At 33.5% G+C, this 20,548-nt stretch overlaps 1 protein-coding gene across 4 annotated transcripts in view; it reads left to right on the forward strand.

Annotated features, from left to right (window-relative positions):
* The window catches only part of LOC129002436 (PHD finger protein 20-like), a 79,908-nt gene that overhangs the window by 53,389 nt on the left and 5,971 nt on the right, over window positions 1-20,548 (forward strand). For 2 of the 4 annotated variants that reach the window (XM_054430232.1, XM_054430235.1), the window contains 10 exons: window positions 113-180; window positions 1,666-1,823; window positions 5,505-5,561; window positions 7,091-7,295; window positions 9,236-9,442; window positions 9,817-9,930; window positions 11,481-11,605; window positions 14,132-14,250; window positions 14,783-14,947; window positions 18,408-18,518. In XM_054430232.1, coding sequence (XP_054286207.1) covers window positions 113-180; window positions 1,666-1,823; window positions 5,505-5,561; window positions 7,091-7,295; window positions 9,236-9,442; window positions 9,817-9,930; window positions 11,481-11,605; window positions 14,132-14,250; window positions 14,783-14,947; window positions 18,408-18,518 — 1,329 coding nt within the window. The remainder of the gene's footprint in view (window positions 1-112; window positions 181-1,665; window positions 1,824-5,504; window positions 5,562-7,090; window positions 7,296-9,235; window positions 9,443-9,816; window positions 9,931-11,480; window positions 11,606-14,131; window positions 14,251-14,782; window positions 14,948-18,407; window positions 18,519-20,548) is intronic. The other 2 variants (XM_054430233.1, XM_054430234.1) reach the window with 2 other exon arrangements.

Genomic DNA, 20,548 nt, shown 5'->3' on the forward strand with positions numbered 1-20,548 from the left:
TGCTACTTGTTAAGATCAGCTGGGCCATTTTGTACAGCCAAATTTGTATACATATCTCAAGCTATTGCACTTCCTTGCTAACTAAAAATGACTAAAAAACCTGTATGTTTAGAGCTTCGGACTCCTGACGGTGGTTACACATGCTGCGGGAAGTCGTTCAGGAAAGAAAACCTTTTTCAAGTAAGTTCATAAAAAAATATAAAATCTCCTGTCTAATCTTCACATTATCTACTAGCACTAAATAAGCAATAATTAATACAACACTAAATAACTTACTTTCTTACTCTAACTCTCATGGCCATGGATACTAGGGTGGGCTGAAAAATCATTATTTTTTTTGAGTTGTAATACCTTAGAAAAGTTGCTGAATTGCAAAACCAAAATAGGGAATAAATATTAAAAATATTGGTCATTATCTTCGGGTTGCGTATGTTCTCTAAGTTTGAACAAATTTTTTTTGAATATTTAATAGTTTAAAATGTCATCTGCAAGACATTAAGGAATTGATATTTAAATAATAGTATTGTATGCTAAGATCTTCCGGTCGCAAATGAGCAGTAAATATTGCGAAAAATCAAGAAAAATTTCATTTTTGTACTAGACTTATTTGAAAAATAATTATCAATATGAAAATGTAATACCGAAAATCTGCTTGTACACATTCAGATAGTAACTTAACAAAAACAACAGACAAAGTCAGAATTGATCTTCCTGTCATCATATATCAATATGATATATGTTGCGCACATAGCAATACAAATTCACTTGAGCTCAGTTTTATCAATGTGATTTTGAAGTTAAAGTTTCCAAAATTGAACAACAGGATGGTGATGTTAATGTTTCCCTGTGCTCACCAACTAAAACTGACGATTGTAGTGACAGTAACCTAGAATGTTTACCTGAACTTCCAAAAAAGAAGTCCCCTGAGAGGCAAATGAGGATTAAATTGGACTGAATTGGTTAGTGATCGTTATGGTGTTTCCGATTGTTCTACAACTGCAATAGCCTCTTGTGTTTTGCACGAAATCGGCATAGTCACTAGTTCTGACAATTTGCAATATTGCAATTAAGATAAACGGCGAAAAACACATAATAGCCGCTGGTGAGCCATCACATTTCAAACAAGTGAAGGGGATATTACCCCCTGTTCACGAACCTTGTAATATTAAAAACACGACTCTGAGCTTGGAATATTCCCCCCTAGTTTTATAACCAATGTTAACTTGAATTGTTGTGTTGTACATTTTTTATTTTATTAGTTATTATATTATATTTTGTTCCCTTTTTTTTTAATGTTCATGAGTATTAATAATTTTACGCCTGGATAAGGTATTTGATCACTTTTGTCCCCCGAGATTTATTAAAAAGACTATTTTCTTTTAGGACATAGCTAACTGTTGTTTTAAGGGGGTTGTACTTTTATGTAACGTCTAATTGTGTAGGTTACATGATTTACTTTCTGACTTTGTCTGATACATCATTTGATCAATTTGGGCACAGTTTCTCATTTTATTTTCTAGCTATTAACAATTATATTTAGAAGAAAAATTGGGTTATTTGAACTGAAATGCTTTTATACAAAGTAATTGATTGTAATTTACATACTTCACAGGAATTTGTTATAATGTTTAATTTTAGTATAATTTTAGTGATGTTTTGTGGCAGATGCACATGAAGCACTACCATCCTGAGTACAGTAACTTTTTTGGCTCGACACCCAACGTGGCTGACCTGGCGTACGCTCGGACAGTGGGCGAACCCTTAGAGGACTCTAGGGCGGAGGCTATGACCCCAAAGAACACGCTGGCTGAGCGGGTCTCCAGGTACGTGGAAAAAAATAAAGTTAATTTTTGAAAGAAAAAACACAAGGCTTGGTAATACATTAAGGGAGATTGGAACACAGAAAAAAGAGCTTTTTTAGAGGAAAGTGGTAGACAGCTAAGTAGTAGTAAGCACTCTACTTGAAAACTAGATTTGATCCAAAACCGAAAATCACCAAACTTTTTGGATAAATATACTCGATCTTAGAGCAAAGATTCTTTTACATTGAATTTTGTTTTGGGGCTGGATTATTTTTGGACGTTTGCCAATCACGCCAAGCATCTGTCGAGATTAAGCATTCATATGACTGTGGACTTTTTGTATTTATTGGGAGTAATTCACATATTTACTAACACTACTACACTTAACTATACACGGGGGGTTTTTTTAAGCGTCTTTATTTATGTATAAACTGCAATAGATAGAAATATGGAGTGTGCGGGAACCATTTTGTAGAGCTTAAAAAAAAATTAATAATTTTGTATATTGTAGTGTTATTGTATGCCCAACGGTTACAGAGATAATAAAAAAAAATTTTAAATTTAAAATTTCCATGTTATTTTCATGGAGAATAAATAAACTGTTGTAGTTTGCTTGTTTATGGATATATTTTAATCAAATTTGGCAACTTTGTTTATTTCCTACTAACCTATCAACATTTCAATAAAAAAACACACCTCAATATCTTCCCCATAGCAGCAAACCTAAGTACTCATTAAAATTAATGTTATTCAAATAGGAAATAAATCTGACAATTTTTAAGGATTATTTTAGTAGAAATCCTGCCAGGTAAATGGAAATTCACTTAGTCTGCAGGTTTGCTGCGGCGGGGTATTTTTTATAGAACAAGCATGCCAACTAGTCACACCATTGAAAATGCTTGTTTAAGGAAATTTTTTTGTAAATTTTAGAAGCAGGGCGATTATTGAAGGTGAAGGAGTGTGATTTTCGGAAAACGCTTAAGAATGTTTTGTAGAAAATTTAATTTCTGACCATGAAAATCCTTTGAAATCTTTGCTAGGTAGCTCTTACGTTTTGGAGCTACAGCCGTTTAAAAAAATGTGTTTTTCTTTTAAAAAAAGGGCGAAAAATTCAAATTTTGATCTCCCATAACTTTTGATAGGATTGACCTAGAGATCTCTAGTGTGTGCGATTCTTTTTCTTTTTTCATGCCCTCACATTTGATACGCTCTAGAGGGGACCTTGCAATTTAAACATTTTAAGTTAAGGGTAGGGGGAGAAAGGGGTTGAATGGGAACTTCACATTAAATTCACAACAATTGTGGCCCCTACGTCAATAGACGATTCCCCCAAACTGCATATTTCTATCTATTGCAGTAGCCTATTGCCGTTTTTACATAAATAAAGAAGCAAGTTTTAAAAAACAGTGGTTTAAATTATCATGTTACTATGAAAACGATTCTTTGTAGTTTGTTAAGACTACAGCCTACAGCTGTTTCATGCTTCGAATGGAGCACATCATCAGGTCAGAAGAATGTCAAGTAGTCTTCATTGGATATTTCTCGTAGTGGAGTTCGTCAAATGTTTAATAATAAATAGGTGACAAAACACCACAATAACACATGGAAACAAGAAACACTTAGTACTGGTCGTCCAGACGAAGGTAACACGTGATACGGCCCCGGCTGAGGGTGAGTCGCGACTGTCACGTGTCGTCAGCGTTGACCCCTACCCCTACTCCGATGTTATCCTTATCTCGTTCCTTTTTTGTCTAGCTTGCTTGTTTATGAACATATTTTGATCGAATTTGGAAAATACATTAATTTCTTTCCAAACTATTAACATTTTACAAAAAAAAAAAAACACTTTTTTTACCCTTCCTGTTGCAGCAAACCTAAGTACTCATTAAGCTCATTCTATTTAAATAGGGATAAATAAAGAATACATGTGATATAAGGAGGCATTTTAGTATAAATCCAATCAGGCAAATGGAAATTCCCTTAGTCTGCAGATTTGTTGCGGCGGGGTATTTTTTATTGGACAAGCATGCCAGCTAGTCGCACATTTAAAAAATGCTTGTTCAATAAAAAACCGTAAAAAAACCGAGAAATTTTACAAATTTTAGAAGTAGGGCGATTTTCTAAGGTGAAGGAGTGTGATTTTCGGAAAACGTTTAAAAGTGTTTTGTAGAAAATTTAATTCCTGACCATGAAAATTCTTTGAAATCTTTGCTTGATCGGACCATGAGAACGTGGTTTTACAGACAATTTTATGGGGTAAAAATTGGTTTTTCTAATTCAAATTTTTGACCCTCAAGACACAAAATTTTCCAATTAATATATCCCTAAACCATTTTAAAGAGCTTAAAAAAACAAATAATTTAGTAAATCAAAGTGTTTTTGTACACTCATTGGTTATAGAAAAAATTAAAAATATTGTAAATTTAAAATTTCCATTTTATTCTTATGGAGGATATTGTACAGCTCGTGAAATCTAAGCTGGCACTTGGCCGATCGCTACTAGTACCTATTTCAAAAACATTACGTCATGCCGGTTGCATTACCTGTCCTCACGACCCATATGTAGGCGCTCAAGTACATAATACAAGGGGAGTCAACCCTGTGAGGCAGCGGAAATGTTTGCAGTCCGGTCTTTCCCTACCTCCACCCTCCTCCCACTTACACTGTCCGCGCTAGGCCATGTGCCAGCTTAGATGTCATGAGCTGTAACGTTTTGTAGTTTGCTTGTTTAGGATATATTATGACCAAACTTGGCAAATTTATTTATTTCATACTAAGATATTATTACTTTCCTAAAAAAACACACTTAATTAGTTTCCTTGTAGCAGCAATCCTAGGTAGCCTACTCGTTAAACCTAATGTTATTTAAATAGATTTAATTGAAAATCAATTCAGGCAAATGGAAATTCGCTTAGTCAGCAGGTTTGCTGCGGCGGGGGTGTTTATTTATCAATCAGGGAACTATTATAGCCATTGGCTACTGCTTTATGTTTTTAAGTATTTACTTTGTCGTTGTAATCAGTTGGACTCATTGGGATGGAGAGTAGGACAAAACTAATTGTATTCAGCTGTTATACGTTTATATGGGGGATGTAGTAATGAATGAATCGTCTGATCCGTTTGTCGTTGGTTTTCTGTAGATTTTAAATGACAATTGGCTGTTGTTTCTGGTAATGGTAACGTCTAGGAAATTAATGGATTTGGTTTCTTCTATTTCAAGGGTAACTGTAGGTTTTTGTGAATTCTATTCAAGTATGCATGGAGTAGGCTGATTTGTCTCTCGTTGCTGTTGAATAAGATGAGGGTGTCGTCTACGTACCTACTATAGTGGATTATTTTATTGAGGTGTCGGTTAGAATCAGACCAAAGGTGTTTGTTTTCTACTTGGTTCAGGAATAATTCTGTGAGTATACTTGAAAGAGACGAACCCATTGTTAGTCCGTCGTTCTGGATATAATACTTGTTTTCAAATTCAAAATAACTCTTTTTCAGTACACCTCTGGTTAAGATGACTAATTCATGTTTCACCTTCGTTGGTAGTGAGGAATGTTTGTCCAAATTGTTTTTCAGTAAATTCAATGTTTCATTGATAGGAAAGTTCGTGAATATGTTGATGACGTCAAAAGAGGCTAGGATGTATGAATCTTTTAGCTTAATGTTGGTTTAGCTAACACTTAATTAAGTTTGTATTTTTGTTTGCAGGTATGAAGCTGACAAACAGAAGAAAACTCCTGAACCTTCAGAAGGGGCCAGTCCAGGGTAAAAAAACTAGCATTTCTATTGTTTGAATTTGTCCATATGGGATACATACCTTAGAAACTATTCTTATTTATTTTCAAGTATCATAATGGCACATAAGCGATTGATTGATCTTAATCAATGACATTGTTTGGTCCTTTGAAGAGCCATCTGTCTGATAATAACAACATTATAGTTCATTTAGGAGCTATTGGTTTATTTTTAGTAATCACGTTGTAGACAATCAGTAGAACATGTAAAGGATGCCTTGATAGGCACCCCAGGTACGTGTGTTAATAAACAGTTTCATATTTTGGTTTCGTTCAATTGAATATAACTAGAGAACCCGTGCGGCTCAATGAGCCGCATAGTATAAAACATAATGTCGAGGAAAACGTTATGCTTTTTGTAACTACATCTTAGAAGAGAAAACTTGTTAGAAACTAATTTAAAAAATCTCTATTTGTGTCGTCAAGGTTCACCTACATTATTTATACTCTCAGTTTTAACTGATAACTTCTAATGAACGCTAAACGCTCTGCTTCAGTTCGAGTAAACATGTTGCAACCAAGTTTTCTCAACATTGAGAATTGAATATTACTGTTGCCTTACTGATCACCTGTGTAAAGTACTTCAAGTTGGGTCATTTTATTTCTTTGATTTGAGAGATCCCCTAAACCAACAAATTTTATCCTAGAGAACTGGCAAGTATTATTCATCTCACCAAGTGAATGTGAATCGAGAGGTGTATCTGTTAGACCAGGCCTCTCTTTTTCTACTCTCGTCATACGCATTAAGCTATCTTATTACATTAATTGTCTCCTCCTCCCTTTTTCAACATTTCTTCTTTGAATTCGAGGCATTTTCTGTTCTTCCAACAAAACTGATTAACTGTTTAACTTGGTTCTGAATATTACAGAACCTAGTGTTAACGTCCTGAATATTACAAACATTAATATTTACTCCCATAAGGCTAATGAGTTTCTTTTTATAAACAGCTGTTTTTTGTTTTTAAATTTGTTCAATGTATGTTCTATGTATTGTTCTATGACCCTTTTAGAGGGTTTCACAACCTTAAGGGTAGGCATTTTTATTATTCTAAAACCTTATTGCAAAACTAAATATTGAGACAAATCTTTTGACACTTTAAACATTGAAATGGGTCCACAAATAAGAATATAGATTCCCCTTCGGTTTATATTTTCAACTTAAATTTAACATTTCAGTTAACAATAAAGAGTGGAGATGACATAATTTATGTTGCCTATTTGACTTTTTCCCGCATGTTAAACTATTTGATTCTTAGCTGGCCTTAACAAAAAAATTTTGGCCACTGGGGCTAAAAACACATCAGTAAGCATGGGTTAGACCATAGTATATAAGGCTAATCCATTGAATTGAAATTGGTGCATATATGTGCCAGTTTTGCGTTAATTTTCAAGGCTGCCTAGCGTGTCTACCAAACACCAATTTCTTATTGCGGATCATAAAAATATAAACTCTTTTTATATTTAAATGCATAATATATAAAAATGTAAACACGTTCATAGATTGAAAATCAAGATCGTCAAAGATTCAAATTCAACAATGAAAACAGAGATGGTCGAGGAACCAAAGACTTTGGAAAAAGAGGTGATAAAGGAAGAACAACCAGTTCCAGAATCTAAAGAAGAAGGAATAGACAAAAAAGAGGAAGAAGAAACAAAGGAAGTAGTTAAAGAAACGGATGAAAAAAAGGCTGAGTCGCCAAGTGAGGTGAGATTCTGATATAAGAATATTCATTTAATTCTGAAAACATTTTTAATGTTAACAGACCAGATTATTTATATTTTCATATTAAAAAAAAACAAAAAAAACTATCTACCGTACTTTCTAATCATTTCATCAAGTCTAATTAATAGATTTGGTAGTTTCAACATTAGTCAAGTTTTTTTTTCATTTCTGATAGAAATTTTATTTCACCAGTTTTTAAGCAAATAAGAAATTTAAAATTCAATCAAGAATGTAACCACGGTTTGTAGTTAGGCAATTAACTAACCCTTCCCGGACGGGCAAAATCGTGATATAGAACGGGAAAAAATCATAGGAAAAAATAAAAATTAATTTTCTTTAGGCCTATTTGTGTTTTGTTATACAAGTATACATTAAATAAACACAATAGAACACTTCATACTGTCAAAATAATTTTTTTACTCTTTTTTAAATATGCGGATATATCCGCTACCCGTCCGCAGATGTGCAGAAAAGCAGCGGATATTTCCGCTACTCGTTTTAGAAGATATGACCATGACAACGCTAGGCAATAAATAAAGAACAATATGTAAACAATAAATAAAGAAAATGTAGTGTTGAGCACGAAACGTCGAGGGGGGAGCGTAGGAGAGGTGGGTGGTGCGAGGGGAGAGGGTGAGGAGCAGGAGAGAGTAGGCGCGTGAGAGAGCACAGCCATGGCAGGAAAGTGGCGCCTTGGTACCGCAAAACATCTGGTTACTGCTCAAGCACCTGCCACTCTGTCTGAAGAGAAGGCGGATATATCCGCTTCCTGTCCGGAACATCAAAAACCATAAGCGGATATATCCGTCACCCATCCGGGAAGGGATAAACATCATTTTTGCAAGTTTACTTCTGAAACCAACCAAACCAGGGCTTGGAAGTGTTATCATATTGGGTTAGCATATGGATGATAAAAATAAGCAAATTTAAATTTAATATTTATTTGAATTGTATTTCAGTCAATCTATCCTGTGTAGATCCAGTGTCTACAGCTGTTATGTATTGAAAAGTAATAGATGTATAAAACAAGTTGTGTGGTTCCAAGGAGGCTGCTCATAAGGGATCGGATAAGACTCATAAATAAACACATGCAGACAACACTAAAGAAATTATGTTTATTCATTTGGCTTGTTCTGTCTCGGATACAAAATAATTCAAATCATTTCTAAAACCTCCCTCAAAATTCACTACAAAATTTGATTTTTTTGGACCTGGCGGTGTTCTTATGAGTTCAAAATAACTGTCACCAACGGCTACTGTACAGGGTTATTTTACTTGCTAATATACAATTAAACTAAAGTTTGTCAGTTACTTAAATTTGTGCCTTGGACTTAACAGTAGTTATTTGTGCAGCTAGTGAGCAAAATAGAAATTTTTTTAAAGAGGAAGAAGTTGATGCTTAAGACTAAAAAAATAAACACTTCAAACACAAATTTGCATATTAAATATTTTGGCTGCACTTTTGGTACACGACAGCTAAAAAAATATTTTGTGCATAACAAATTTACTTACAACATTGAGGTTGGCTGAGCTGCATAATTGTGGCGAAATATAAACAGTTTCAATGCTGACTACAAAATTCAGCAAACAAAACATACTCCTTATTTACCAACTGTTTGTCAACTTTTTAAGTTAATAATTATGTTTTTAAACAAAAACGAAGATTATTATTTCTATTTTAACTTTAACGCGTAATAATTTATTTAATCAACATATTTCTGATTTCCTGTTGATTATTATTCAATTAAAGTAAACCTAGCCTGCATTTTGTCATGTTCAGTTGTAATTCAAAGTAAGGAAAAGCAGTGAAAAAAATATTGGGCAAAGTTAAATGTTTAAATCATCTGTTTGACACGCTTACACCAGGAAACAAAAACTTTGTATGACAACTGAGGAAAAAACTAATTTGATTCAACTGTCAGGTACCTCCTAACCAAAGCGAGGAAGGAGAGACTACAACTGAAGATAGCCCGGAAAATGAAACTAGTGCCGAGGAGGAAGAGCTGTCGGAAAAACCAGCCTCTGTTCCTGATACTGCACAACTACCACCACCACCGACCCCACCCCCTGCAGTACCTCCCCCCTCATCATCCACCTCACTGCCTGTCATCAAACCTGTCATCTCCAAGGTAATTTACACTTAAATACAGTAGGCCTACAGTCAAGGGCACTTAAAAAAAAAACAAATTATAGAAGCTGTAAGTCTTGGAAAATGCATCACACCTTTGTTGTTGATGTTGTAAATCAATTTTAATATAAATTGACCAACCCGCACGATATCACTGACTACGGATTCTTAGTCCTTTACTCTACCCTTTAAGCTACTAGTTCACCAATTTGAAATCAGCTATGAAAATTGATATATAATCTAGGTGTAAAATGACCAATGTACAATGAGGCGATGGATTTTAATTTTGTATCAATCTGTTTGTTTCTTGATCCTTGACACATCTTTGATAGAAATAATGTAGTGCAACTTATCTGGTTACTATTTATCTCCTAGGTTGGATCGTCAGAAGCAGTGATGACGACTTCCTCTCCCAAGACTCCTATTACCATCACCAAGTATGTTCCGCCCGGCCACACCAAAAGTGCATCTGAGAACAAATCTCTCAAGGTACAAACACCTTCCCAGCGTAGCATGTAACTTTGGATGCAGCTAGTAAACTTATTGAAAAGTCCTATTTTGATATGTGATTCATGTACGAAAAGACCTATTTTGATATGTAAATCATGTAAGAGGGTTGTTTTTTAAGTAAAAAAGGGGCTATTTTTGCGTAAAACTCCGTAGTTCATGTGTATGCCGAAATAAGGGGGCTCACCACTTACTGGCATCATTGGTGAACAGAATGGCGCTGTTCAAAGCTCGCTGTAGCTGATGTGCATGCTTCATTGTGTGTTTAACAAGTTTTTAAAATGATTGAATCTCCCATGCATGCAAGATAAGGTCAGTGATATTTTTTGACTGCAAGAAACATATCAGCTGCAGAAGTTCATTGCCAGATGACGGAAGTTCATGGCCCTAATGCAATGATAGAGGGTCTAGTACAAAAAGGGTTAGGAAGTTTAAATTAATAATGGCCGTGAAAATGTCTATTTTGTAAGGAATTGTGTTTTTTGTGCACCTTCCCCAGACTTCTCACAGTAAAAGGAAAGAGGAAAGAGGTTTTCATGGCCATGGAAAAACTTGCCAGATTCAAACCATCAAAAAGCTTCTGACTTCTCAGGATCTAACCAGCAACTTCAGACTGTCAGGAAAACTACACTATAACCACTCATCTTTACTAAACAGGCAGGGCCACCCCGAGGGTAATAGACGCCCAGGGCGAGATTTAAATTTTCACCCCCTCCCCAAAAAAGGTATTTGGGGGGTTTACGTCAATAGACCCAACGTCCAATATATCGATATCAAACTTTTTGCAAGTATTTTTTATAAACATAACAACTACACTGAACTAAATTACTAAAAACATTGAATTTACGACTCACAACGGAGATCACAAAACGACTATGAGTTGACGTAAGAGTTTGAGCTTTGAGGTTAGAAACAAGCAAGTGTAGGTGGGGCGTGTGGTAACGCAGTGTGTGTGTCTCGGACTCATAGTACTGCCACCAAGTCATATGCCTGACGTAAAAGTAGTAATAGTAGCTTAGCTGTATATTAAATCAAGTTATTTATTTTATGAATAAAACAAAAGGAATCGATTGCCTTTTTTTAAAATAGTCATTGTCATTGATTACATGTTTATGAGTTTCCCGTAAAATATTTGTTTGCGGTTTGCCGATAACGTAAAATTTTTTACCTTCCAAAAAAAGGTCGCCCCGCTCGCTTCGCCCTCAAGGCGGCCCTGTTAGCAGGCCCCAAGTAGGTTTTATGAATTGGTGATTTAAAGGTTATAGAGCAAGAGAAGCTTTATGAAGGAAAACAAGTTTTATGGGTGCACTATGCAGTAGTTAATTTTCTAAAAAAAAATAAAATTAAAAACTGAATATAACTTATCAGCTTGGTAAAAAAAAAAAAAAAAAAAAACAGAACAGGACCAAGTTTAAGTTTAAAGTTCTATGTTATTGGATCAATTTATTACAATTTTCTGCTTGTGTATGCTTTTTGGAAATGAAGATATTTTGATTGGATTTGTATTTATTTATACAGGATTTGTGTTTCAGGTCACCATTTCAGACAAAGAATGTAAGCCTACAATTAAGACATTGTTGCCAGTTCGACCCCCTCCCCCAGCTCCACCAGCCCCTGAACCAACCATAGCTGAGCCCCAGAAACCTAAGGAGGTCAAGTAAGTGGATTTAGATTATGATTGAAATCTCTTAGAAGCGTAGAAAATCAGTTTTATTAAATAATATAATAGTGGCCTAATTTATCAGAAAACTTTATTCCTTGAAGTCTAGCGTAGGATTTAAAGGTTGTGTTTCCGGTATTACTATCAGATCAATATGTAAAGGTGTTATTGTCTACAATGGTTTCATACTGCAACAATTTAAGCACCTCGTTTGGAAAAAATCCTTTAGGACAGAGTTTATTGATACAGGGTGGTCATAAATTATTGGACACATTTTAAGATTATATAAACAAATAACCAAACAACTTAGAAACATGGGAATCGTTTCATAGAATAGCAAATTTAAAACAGTTTCATACAGTAACTGCAAAACAATAATTATATAAATGTCAGTAACTATAAACAATTGTTACATAAATTCTGCAAAAATCAGTAAATCGGTCCCGGGCCTAGGTCTTACCATGAGCCCTACGGTAATAGCTACTTCCCTATAGGGAAATTCGCTAAAAGCAAAGTCTGTGGTTTCATGAAAGCAAATATGTAATTACTGTTCGAAGAAGGAAGGCTTCGTTTAGAGTACGCCCATAATTCTCCGTGTAATAGTTCTATAAAATGGACAGACAGTTCGAACGACTGGGAAGTGTCCAACATATAGTCTAAAGGGTCCTCACCTCAGAAGAACATAACTTACAATAACAGTTTAGGTGATTTTTACCGTCTTTTTACAACTACATTTCATAATTGCTGGCATTTTTATAATTAATTTTTTGCAGTTACTTTATAAAACTGTTTCAAATTTTCCATTTAATGAAACGATTTCCATGTTTCTATGTTGCTTGGTTATTTATTTATTTTACCTTAAAATGTGTACAATAATTTATGACTACCCTGTAGTTTTAAATAAGACATGTCATAATTCAGGATTGCAAACAAATCTAAAATATATTGTTAATATTGTTAAAAATTAATATTGTTTGCCACGTGTTATTATCAATATGATTTTCCCCAAAGGCCTCTTCTTTTTACATTTATTATGTGTAGTGAGATTTATTGTAAGTTTATGGTTGCATCTATTTCCTGCATAGACAATACACAACACAGAGACATATAGAGAACAAATTTTTTAACTCTCTACCATCGTCACATTGAATATTTATTATGCTAATGTATGCTTTGTTTGTAACAAACTTTTCTATGATTAATCTTTTGCATATCAGGTATTAAAACGGACTTTTAAAGAGTAATGAAATTAGTTACATATAAACATAGTTAAACTAACGTTTGGCAATTTTACTTGGGTAAATTATTACTAATTCTGAAAGATAGTCAGAACAAATTAGCAGAGGTTTGAGGGTAATGGTAAGCTATTGGTGACTGCTGCGATAAATGCGGAACTGCAGACTCAAACCAGTCCCTCGCTTATTCCAGTCTCTCTTAGTCAGCCTAGACTCTAGCTCTGGGAGATGTATTCTTGGGGTAGGGGATTTTTATCCCCCTGGAATTTTACCCCCTGGGCAAACGTGACGTCACAAACCAGAGGGTAAAATTCCGACCGCGAACTTTTGAGTTTTGCGACATCAGTTTGATGGATTAACCGCGGAATTAAACGTATATTTTCACGGTTGTTAATTTAATCAGAACACATCAAATTATAAAAACCTAGAGTGTACGGGCCGGAATTTTACCCCCGTACTTTTACCCCCTTCATGAGGTCAGCTCAAAATGTACGGCCCGGATTTTTACCCCCGGAATTTTACCACCTGGCCAGATATAAATTATTGAGAATGGTCAATTCTCTTCATTCAGTTTAAATTTAATAGGAAACATTTTATTGTTAAGGAGATTATCTTAATTTATTTGTAACATCAACTAATCGAACAGGTTTTTGATTTTAATTTTGAGATTAAGAGTATCAGGATTCGATCATTGAAGCCAAATATTGGTTAATATGATCAAAATTAAACAGAGCATTCTGTTTACTTAGTTGAGATTACAAAATAAATAAATCAAGATAGGCTGTACTTATTTAAAATGTTTCCAATTAAATTTATAAAAACAATTTCCAAAACAAATTCCAATTAAATTTATAAAAATTAAATGAAAACAGAAATAAGAAAAGAAAATCAATTATTTTTAAATCAATCATTCTTAGTAATTTCTATATCCGGCCAGGGGGTTAAATTCCAGGGGGTGAAAATCCGGGGGTAACAATCCGGGGGGTAAAATTTTGGGGGTAAAAATCCAGCCCATACATCTTCAGTTGTCTAAACGCTAGTTATATGGACAGGAGGTAAAATTCCGGTTTTTATTGCTAATCTAATTAATCACCCTCTATTTTCATTATACTTCCAAATCCTCGGGGGTAAAATTCCGCCCGCGAACAAACTTTTGAGCGCTCAGGTTACTACGTCATAGTGACGTCAGCTTTGCCCAGGGGGTAAAATTCCAGAGTGATAAAATTCCGGCGACCCGTATTCTTTAAGATCACATTACAAAACTTGACTAGTCTTGGTATTTCCACAGAATAAAAGAAGAGTCAGACGAAGAAGCTTCAAGCTCTCAAACACCAAAGTCGAGGCCTCGCAAGCGGACAGTGTCGGAGCCGATGCTGAAGAAACCCAAACTATCCAAGGCAGTCACAGGTGCTGTTCATATTAAAATTACACAAAAAAATATCTCATTTAAACCAAAACCACATAGCCATCAAAGACCAGCTATGCTTATACTATAAAGATGCAGAAATACTCACAGAAATACCATCAAAGGAAAGGAGGCAATCACTGAATTTATGATTCATATTCTGAATCTTTGACCTACTGGCAGATTGTGTGTTATTGTCCATTCCAGCCTTGAATAGTTATACATACTATCCACTCATATAAGTTGTGCAGTGTCCAATAGAGCTTCTATAGAAGGTTTATTCTGCCCCCCCCCCCAATAACAAGTCAGGTCAGGGGAGGGTTTTGACCCTGCAAAGCCTCCCAGGAGGAGCCTAATCAGGGAGGAAAGTTTACTGTTGCAAAGGCGAGAGGAAATGAGAACTTGAAAATTAAAATGTATTCAATCAATTACTTGTTCAAAGTTTAGTAATTTATTCTGAAAAATGTAGGCTAACATTGATGCAACAATTTGATCAACAAGTCAATTTGAAAGATTAATCTAAACACTTTTCAGACTCCCTGGAAGAAGAGGCAGCTGTCACAGCTGAGCCGACCCCATCCACCAGCTCAGGGGCTGGTGCACCTGGTCCGTCAAGTTCCGGATACAGGTTCTCTCGCAACCGGACGCCGGTGCCTCGGGTATCTCTTGAGAAACTTAATGTAACACATGACAGCAAAGGTGAGCAGCTACGGCTAACTGATCAGACACTAAAACCATTGCCTATTTTGGCCAGTTGTAGCTATTTCTTTAATTTAAAAAAGAACAGAGTTAAATGAGCCACTCACAGAGTATGTTATAACCTAAAATTATATTCTCTCTCTTAGTTTTTGCTAGTTGATAGTTGATGTGATATAAAATATACTGCACCTTACAGTAAGTCGTTCTATCACTCTTAAAGGACTTGGTTATGAAGTCAGACCTTGACAAATCAGAGATTTACATCAGTGCACCGAGTTGGTGACTCAATTTTACTATGTTTCTATTCTGTTGATGAGCCATTGAGTTTATAAATGGTTAGGGATGGACGAGATTGGATTTTTAGTTCGAGACGAGACGAGACGAGATTTTTTATTTCTCATAAAATTTCGAGACGAGATCGAGACGGGATTTCCCTTCTCATACACAACGGGACATGAACGTTCAAAATTTTTACCTGATTTTGTAACATTGTTAGATGACTGATTAAATACAAAAATAATGATAATAGGCAAGAATATTTACAACCTTTTATTAAAAAACATCAGCATAACATTTTTTTATTAATCACGCCTAACTTATTAAAAATGCCTACGATTAGGAAACATAGTGATATCATTTAGGATAGAGTTCAACTTATCCTAAAATAAAATAAATCATAAAATAAAAGCAATATTAATTTTTATAAAATAGTTAGGTACTTGTTTTGACTTTTCATAGTAATAAAACATTCCTCACACTGCTTACACTTAACAAAACTTCTCAAATGTTATTAAAGTAATATTATTAAAATAATTTATTAAAGTAATATTTACATTTAAAGAATTAATTAATAAGAACGCCTTCGCAAAGGAAACGCAACTACAACACGCTCCTGTATTGCGGGTATTGCATTGACTTTCTGCAGGCGTTTTTAATTTTTTTTTTTTTTTTTTTTTTATTCTCGTCTCGATAAAAGTCTCTCTCGTGTAACGAGATTTAAAATTTCCCGAAAATTTCCCGAAATTTCGAGACTTGACCATCCCTATAAATGGTTAATTCAGTTTGGCTTAGTTAAATACTTGGCCTGTTCAACAGACATCCGTAATGTACATCAGCCCAACCTGTTAGTGACCCACTGAAACTGGCTACAACTTATCATTGGAATAAAATAAATAAATAAAAGCAGGGTGTCCACATTGTGGAAAGTCTGGGATAGTCATGTAAGTCATGGAAAAAAATTTTGGCAATTGAAAGACATGGAAATAGGAAAAAGGCATGGAAATCCCCAATGATGGATGAATTTGAAAGGACTTTTCAATGCTCTAGTTGGCCGTAATCCCGACTATTGTTGCATTTTTCAGGATTTTTCACAAATTTACGACAGTTCAATTTATTACTGTTGTATTAGTTTATGAGTTTTGAGTTTGTATTAGTTCAATACAATCTGTCCCTACTTTATTTTATAATTTAATTAAATATTTGTAGGATATTGTTGCAACAGCACTTTATATTAATATGTTACAAAACTTTTTTATTTTATTACAACTCAAATTGCAATACAAATATTGTAATAATTTTTTGAGTTTTCTTAAGTTAAAACTCTTATGTCTTTTGAGAAAAACTGTAAATATACAACACACACGTACATAGATTGGTACATTTGGTTGATTTGGTGGATTGGTACATAGGGCCACAACCATGAAAAACTTATTTTGTTCAACCTACAACCATTGACTATTGGATACTGAAGTTGTATAATAGTCAAAGCTACCACATTAATTTTATCTGCATTAGCCATGTTTGAGAGATTAACTCAATGATTTTTAAAATGTAGGGTTAGGTTTGTAAAACTTAATTTAAATTCATTTAAATTTAACTTAAATCTATAAATTAAGACTAAAATAAGGTAAATGTTGTACCTTGTCTGCAGTTCCAAAATTATAGTTTGTACTTCAGTTACATGTTTCAGCAGAACGCCATTGTCGAACTGTTAGTAAAGGAACATCAAAATCCACTTATTATAGCTTCGTCAGGTAGACATGTAGTTCACATACTCACAACGACACATACACGATGACACATACGGATGAATAAAAGACATTTATGTGGGCCTACCGATTCAAACGATATTGTTTAACTGATATAAAAACTCAGGCACTCAGAACAATTAATTTTGTATATGCATGTAGAATAATTTTAATCACTACGACTGTTTAAATGTCCCAGACCCAAAAACAGACCTCCAAAAGTCGCCATTTGCCCAACACTTAATTGACAATAATCATGATTTATATGACATAAACATCGGTCTGAAAGTTCTACACCACTGCCATAAGAGCCGCAAAATGGACGTGCTAGAAGACTAGAAGAGTTTACAAATTTATAAACATCTAAAAAAACCAGGATTTGAACAATTTCATCCTGAACGACAAACTCCAGTTCCAGTTGAATTATATTTTTAACGCCTTTCTCCAAAAGAAAAAAAAACAACAACATATCTACAACAGCTGACCACCGGCGCACTGATAAGGAAGACAAAGGAGCAGATAATTCTACTCGACTCACCTCACAGTCTGTTCCTGCTCGTGGTCGTGACAATGTCATTAGAATCGGTAGGTCTAAATTTAAATGTCTTTTATTCGTCCGTATGTGTCTTTCTTTATACATGTGTCGTCGTGTGAATGTGAACTGCATGTCTACCTGACGAAGCTATATTAAGTGGATTTTGATGTTCCTGTACTACATCAGTTCTACCGAAACATAATATGTAACTGAAGCACAAACTATAATTTTGGAACTTCAGACAAAGAAATAACCTTCACCTTAGTTTAGTGTAAATAGCAGTTTCGGGGCTACAACAATGGATTTTAATAAATTAAGATACTATCAACCTTATGAATTTTGCTTTATAATTCACAACTTGTTAGTGAATTGTAATCGTATGTTTTGACTGAAAAAATTTACCGTATAGTTGTATTTTTATTAATTTATTTTCAAGTAGCACAGTGTAAGGATAATGCATTAATAATGTATGAATAGAATATTTATGCAAATAAAAATGAAGTCACATTTACTTAATTGTAAGTCACTTTAATTAATAATCATTATCTAATAAAAAAAAACATTATTTATACAATTGTATTTATATTAAAATAAGTTTTTATTTTATTTTATTCTACTTCTATAAAAAAGAAAACACTACTATTATTATTTTATATGACTTCATTACACGATTTAAGTCAGTTTCTTCTGATGGTCATTGCTCATCCATCTTTTCCTAGACCAATATTAATTTTTTTAGTATTGACATTAATTTCCTTAATTCCTCTGGAATTTCTGCCCATTTCCTTTTTATCTGTTGACCAATCAACCCAACAATACTAAAATTTGTTTATAATTTTTATTTATTTTTAATGTTTTAACCATGTTTAAATAAGTTTTGTTTTATTTTTTCCTCCAGGACGCGTAGTTGTCGCACCAGTTGAGGAAAACAATAAAACTGACAATACCGAGAGTAGAAGACATGTAAAGAAATTTAAAACAGCAAATAACATTAGTAAGAAACCAAAAGGTAGTATTATATTCAGTAAGGTAGATCAAATTTACATTTTTGATATTATTTTCTCATCAATTTTAGTAAATGTTCCAGCAATATCATAGTTTCTTTAGCTATATTCTAAGGAAGAAGCTATGTGGCTGAATAAGCATTTTAAGGGATAAGAGTTTAGGTAGCTTAGCTGAGAAAATTTGAGTTCTGGAACTTTCTAGACAATTCATACCCCCGAATAACACTGGAAGTCCAAATTTAGGACGTCTACAGGAGTAGATTGATGAGAAATGCTATCCGAGTGTAGAGGATGACTATAGCAAAAACAAATATTTGTCAACTATTGTTGTTAGTGAAAATAGTGTTGGTCAAAAACTATTACATACGGAGTGAATGCAGATTTTTTTCTGCATACATTGGTAAGGAAGATGATAACAAAATTAATCTAAAATAAAACAAAAAAATTTTTCAAAGCATTGTACACTTGTAAAACCAGATAATGGCAACAAAAGTTGCATTGCCAATAATTGGTAATACTGATTACATTTGTGACCACAGTTTGTGGTTAATAAGGCTAAAATTGTTTTATAAAATTTACCTCGATGATGCTGTAGATATTATGAAAATATAATTTTAATTTTGAAATCTGCCTTAGTTCGATCATTGAGTTGCATTTTACTCCTTAGTTTTTAAAAACCCATTATTTTTTATTTTAGTTGATGGAGACATATACTAATACTAATAAAAGATGCTATAGTTAAAAACACCTCTTCAGTTTGCCATATTTAAAAGTTTGATGTGTAAAATGAAAACAGTATTTTTCAGCAGTATAATGTTAGTTATTAAAATAAAATAAGATTTTAAAGTTTAAAACTAGCTGAATCTTTAACATGGGTGTGAAATGTTTTCTCGTTATGGGAATATAAATAAAATGGAAGTTGACTATCTGATAAAAAATAATGCTGCAAAAATTACATGCCTAATTTAGGGATGGACGAGATTGGATTTTTAGTTCGAGACGAGACGAGACGAGATTTTTTATTTCTCATAAAATTTCGAGACGAGATCGAGACGGGATTTCCCTTCTCATACACAACGGGACATGAACGTTCAAAATTTTTACCTGATTTTGTAACATTGTTAGATGACTGATTAAATACAAAAATAATGATAATAGGCAAGAATATTTACAACCTTTTATTAAAAAACATCAGCATAACATTTTTTTATTAATCACGCCTAACTTATTAAAAATGCCTACGATTAGGAAACATAGTGATATCATTTAGGATAGAGTTCAACTTATCCTAAAATAAAATAAATCATAAAATAAAAGCAATATTAATTTTTATAAAATAGTTAGGTACTTGTTTTGACTTTTCATAGTAATAAAACATTCCTCACACTGCTTACACTTAACAAAACTTCTCAAATGTTATTAAAGTAATATTATTAAAATAATTTATTAAAGTAATATTTACATTTAAAGAATTAATTAATAAGAACGCCTTCGCAAAGGAAACGCAACTACAACACGCTCCTGTATTGCGGGTATTGCATTGACTTTCTGCAGGCGTTTTTAATTTTTTTTTTTTTTTTTTTTTTATTCTCGTCTCGATAAAAGTCTCGGCCAAAAAGAAATCTCGTCTCGTGTAACGAGATTTAAAATTTCCCGAAAATTTCCCGAAATTTCGAGACTTGACCATCCCTACTAATAATTTAACTAAAATTTTTATAATAACATGAAAAAGCTCATAAGACGAAGAACACAAAATGTATAATAATAATATATCTCTTTGTGTTTGATATATTATTAAAAAGTATCTTTAAAAAAATTACCTTAAAAAGAGTTGAAGGACATTTAATTTATTATTTTTGTTTGAATATATTTTTTATTTTAATATGATAAATTGTGGGACATTTTATTCTGAATTAATTATACTACTTTGTGAAAATACCTGCATTTATATGATCTGGAACGTTGCAGAACACATAAATCTGGTTATTTTTACAAATTTATCATATTTAAATATGTGTTTAGGTGGCTAAAACTC

Source organism: Macrosteles quadrilineatus, unplaced genomic scaffold, assembly GCF_028750875.1.
Source record: "Macrosteles quadrilineatus isolate MER2022 unplaced genomic scaffold, UCM_ALF_1.0 Scaffold_9__3_contigs__length_116548681, whole genome shotgun sequence".
In the NCBI taxonomy this organism is placed as follows: Eukaryota; Metazoa; Arthropoda; class Insecta; order Hemiptera; family Cicadellidae; genus Macrosteles; species Macrosteles quadrilineatus.